Below are 4203 nucleotides of genomic sequence, written 5' to 3'. Positions count from 1 at the left end.
CAACGTTTATATCAACGTTTTGAGATCGGATAATTTTTACCTTTTGTACACACCATGGTCCCGATATTCTAATTGCATATTAGAATATTCTAGAGAGCACATGCCACATATTATTCATAATGGTAGATGGTCCTTTCTATGAGATCAATGTGAGATTTTGTTTACTCAATTACTTAGGATAAATCCTTACGAGGTTATATTTAAATAGATTTAGTGTGGAAGCTTAGGAGTCTATTTTTAATTTTATGTTTCATTAGATGGCTACTTCCTATCAGAGATGGTTCATGCCACTTCTTACTATATATAAAAGAGGACACATCTCTCTCCATGTGTCTATGTATGCCAAGCACCCATCAAACTTGATGTGTCTATGTATATGCCAAGTTTGGTGCTTTGTTCAAAGAAAACGAAGTGCTTGAGGATCTCCCTTTGTGGATATATATGCAAAGCATAGTGCCTTGATATACAAGTATGCCAATTTTGATGCTTTCTTCATAGCCGTCCATCATTGCCAAAATGGTCTTCAAATTTAAGGCCTACTCTATGGTATCCAAACCACTCCCGTCCCGAGGATGGGTTGGGGGACTAGTATTGATAAAGATTCTATACACACCATAGTCTCTATATTAAAATTGCATTGAATTAATTCTCTTGTTCATTTTCTTATCCCTTTTAATTTTATTTTCGTCCTTACAAAAAAATGTGAATCTAGTCAAAATAACTCATGCAAGTGGAAGGAATGGGAACCTCATTTGGATTTTGAAGCATGCTAGGAAACCACGTTCACTCAAAACATAATCTATATACTATGTGTCAAAGAGTAATTATACTGTAATTATTTAGTGATCGGCAACATGGCCCATGAGCCAAGTTTAATATCCGGCAATATCCTTACCATGTCACCAATCGAGGACCACAAGGAAAACAAAAGCGTACAATATAAAGCATACTCAAGATCCGTAAGCACTGCCTCTTCCCAAGACATTCACAGCACAACGCTGTAGGTAGGCCGAGCTCTAAACATATACGATCTTAAAACCTGCTATGGTCACGGGAGTGGCGCTGGTAGCTGACACTTTCACTACGACGGTGACAGTTATCTTCTCCTGATCTTCGATGCCAAGCTTCGTGATGTTGTCGCTGATGCTGAACTTCACATTGATTCTGCTCTTCGACATGTCCATCCCGATGTGGGGCACATTCGCATAAGAGCCCACATACTCAGCACAATCCAGAGAAGTTGTAGAGTCTGCATCCGGCAGGTTAATGAAAACTGCCAAGTGGGTTGCTGAGGTCTTGGGCACCTGCACGTCTTGCAGAACCAGCACCTCTTCCACTTCGGACTCACTAAGCCCCTTGGATTTAGCATACTCTGCTAGATTAGTAGGGCGTGTTACGAGGGAGGAGAGCGTGGTAGTGAGATCTTGAGCTTTTTTACCTTCGGCAGCAGACCCCACTTCAGCAAGCTTGTCCTTGCCTTTTGGAACAACCCCTTTCACCTTAAGGAGGGGCTTGGGCTCAAGCTTGAGCCAAAGCTTGTCGCCTGGGGCTTCCTCGTAAGTGACCCCTAGCTGCTTTTTAGTATCCAGGCAGTCTTTCACATACACTTGCACCAGCTCTGACTTCTCATTGTAAAACACAAATGAGGAGTTGAGGAAGTCGGAGTCTGTGTAAAGATCTTTGCGACGATTCGGCAGTGCATCCCACACGGTCCACATCCGATCAACATTTGCATGATGGCTATAGAACAAGGGGTCCCTCCCAGCAGAATAGAAGTTGCCCATGTCCTCCCCGTAGGTTTGCCTAGGATCACCACTCCATATATGGATGGCCGTGTGAGGGGATAGCTCCAATGTACCTCCAGAAGTTTCATCGTTGTAATCCCTGGAAAATTACACTAAAATTATAAAAATACATACGTTCATCAGAATCCACACGCTACTTACACTAGCCCGTCATGATTCTAAGTTTAGGCCCCGGCTACAGCTAGTCCTGCACTTTTAGCAGACGACGAGCATCACCTGGAGTACTGTTTCCAGGCTACTACAGTCTATGATTGGTAGGTTTACTTCATGTCTAGCGGCTAATTAACAAGGCGCTGATTGCTCACCCGAAGAGGGGGGCTGCTCCCATGAAGAGGGTGGCGGTGGTGGGTTTGACGGTGGACTGGTACATGACACTGAGATTGTCGGCGATGATTTGGCTGTCGGTGAGGTTAGCAGAGGTGTCGGAGACGCTGAGGGTGTTGATGGAGGGGGGCAAGTGGTTCTGGTTGCGCTTCTCGTCGTAGAGGGCAGGATAGGTCTGGGCTTGGGTGAACAGTGCAGGCATGACGTTACCGCCAAACTTCTGGTCGTCCCAGTTCCAGAAAGGGAGGGCAAAGGACGGGTCATTGATGAGGCTGGCTAGAATCTTCTCGTGGAAGTAGAGGTAGTAGCGATGCCACGGGAAGAAGGTGTAGGAGAAGTGTATTTGGAGCTCGGCGCTGCTGTTCTGCGGGGACGGATACGCCCCATTGCAAAACGCGCAGTGCACGTCGGCCTGCTGCTTGAAGCTGCGCGGATCAGTATCCGGCAACGCTCTCATCAGCTCATAAGCCTTGTTGTATTTCGCAATATAGGCAGCGTCCACCTTGTTCGCCGGTTTCCTTACCTTGAGCACCGAGCCCGGACTCGGCGTGAACACCTTCGGCGCACTCGCCGACTCCGGCAAGCAGCACGTCACGGTCGTTCCGCTCGTTGTGCTCACCGTCGCCGGCTCACATTTCGCGAGATCCGGCGGCGTCACCGGCACTCCCACTGCTGGGTAACTCAGCAACGTCGACACACCCGCTACTGATGCAGCTAGCAACTCTCGTCTCTCCAGATTAAGTGATCCATCCTCCCTACGTCCATCTCTCACATCAACTCTACTACCCTTGTCAACCTCAGATTCCTTATACCCTTCTGCTCTCCATATTAAACGCGTTCTCGAGCCTACGCCGGCACTATCACGGACCCCCCTAAAAGGGCAACGCACCTTGAGAAACGGCGACTCACCCACACAAAGGCGAGACTGGCTGGATGAATGCAAGGTGAATGCGTGAGCTGAAGCTAACGAAGCCATGGCTACGAATCTCAGAGAACACAAGCTGCCCCTCCCTCGAGTATTTATAGGCATACTTGATGTTGGGTGCCCATGATAGCCAAGAAAACATAGAGAGAGCATCTATTTGAGCATGACGTAAGCATAGCACCAGTCGTATGATGGCATGTATTATGGCCTCTCTTTACATAGCATCGTAGAGATGTTGTATAGCACGATATGACCCAATAAGAAAGGGTACAAACATTATAACTCGCAAGCTCTTGAAGCTGCAAGCTCGTGACGCTCTTGAACGTCGGGCCATCCAAAAGCCTAGATTCCCTTTGTAAGCTTATATCCGTAGTACAAAGTGTGACATACTCACGTTCTAGTTGCATGGACACCTTATAATCTTTGTTTTGGGGAAATATAGTCATATTTATATTAGTATGCTATCCATCTACATGTAAAACAATCATCCTTTTACACATACCAAAGGAACAGTTCAATTCTCAACAAAAAAAAAGGGAACCTAGCATCCCCATACTCTTCTCATATTTGCATCCATAATTCTCCCCCCCCCCCCCCCACCTATAGCACTAGTAGAGCTCTTTATTATTTAGCAACTGGGACAACATATTAGATGGGATCAATCATCTTTTGTGTGGGACAATGAGAGGTGGGACCGAATTTCTGGGCTTCTAAATAGGACACCTTGTAATCTTTTATCACTTACTCATATTGAACTAAAAAGTACTTACCAAATATGGTTTTGCATCGACATCTTGATACACAAGAGTAGGTTGTTGTAAAATCATGCAGAACAAGCTTAGAGGTGAATACTTGGAGTTTTCAATGTTGCACACATGAAAGTTTTAAGGCATGCCCAAGCTAATAGTCATTGCTATAATCTTAGTATGCTTAATTATCTATCAAAGTATTTGCTATTATGAACTTTCCATGATACATTGTAGGCTTAAACATATAAGTTGATGAAACACATCTTTGTACTTCTCATGTTTATAGTAAGAAAAGAACGCAAAATTTTCTTCATGCATCACATCAACCTTTATTATACCCCAAGAGCATGACGTAAAATGTTGCATAATTAATATAAGGGATGGTCTCTAGATTTAGAAT

At 44.9% G+C, this 4203-nt stretch overlaps 1 protein-coding gene across 1 annotated transcript; it reads right to left on the bottom strand.

The window, feature by feature from the left end:
- Nucleotides 1-782: 782 nt before the first annotated feature.
- On the bottom strand, nucleotides 783-3126 carry LOC147603386 (polyphenol oxidase I, chloroplastic-like). Its single transcript, XM_086796725.1, has 2 exons — nucleotides 2111-3126; nucleotides 783-1884 (listed from the first exon to the last, which is right to left on the bottom strand). Exons 1-2 carry the CDS (start codon nucleotides 3103-3105, stop codon nucleotides 1017-1019), a joined length of 1863 nt encoding a protein of 620 aa, XP_086652851.1. The 5' UTR covers nucleotides 3106-3126; the 3' UTR covers nucleotides 783-1016.
- Nucleotides 3127-4203: the final 1077 nt, after the last annotated feature.

Source organism: Cibotium barometz, chromosome 64 (genome assembly GCF_041138505.1).
Source record: "Cibotium barometz isolate CiBa-2024 chromosome 64, ASM4113850v1, whole genome shotgun sequence".
Taxonomy (NCBI): Eukaryota; Viridiplantae; Streptophyta; class Polypodiopsida; order Cyatheales; family Cibotiaceae; genus Cibotium; species Cibotium barometz.
Note: the sequence above shows the minus strand (reverse complement) of the source record. Positions and strands in the feature narration are given on the sequence as shown.

Coding starts and splice junctions, on each gene's coding strand:
- LOC147603386 (XM_086796725.1), bottom strand. CDS start 3,105: ATGGCTTCGTTAGCTTCAGCTCACGCATTCACCTTGCATTCATCCAGC. Junction 1,885..2,110: donor GGAGCAGCCCCCCTCTTCGG/GTGAGCAATCAG, acceptor GTAATTTTCCAG/GGATTACAACGATGAAACTT.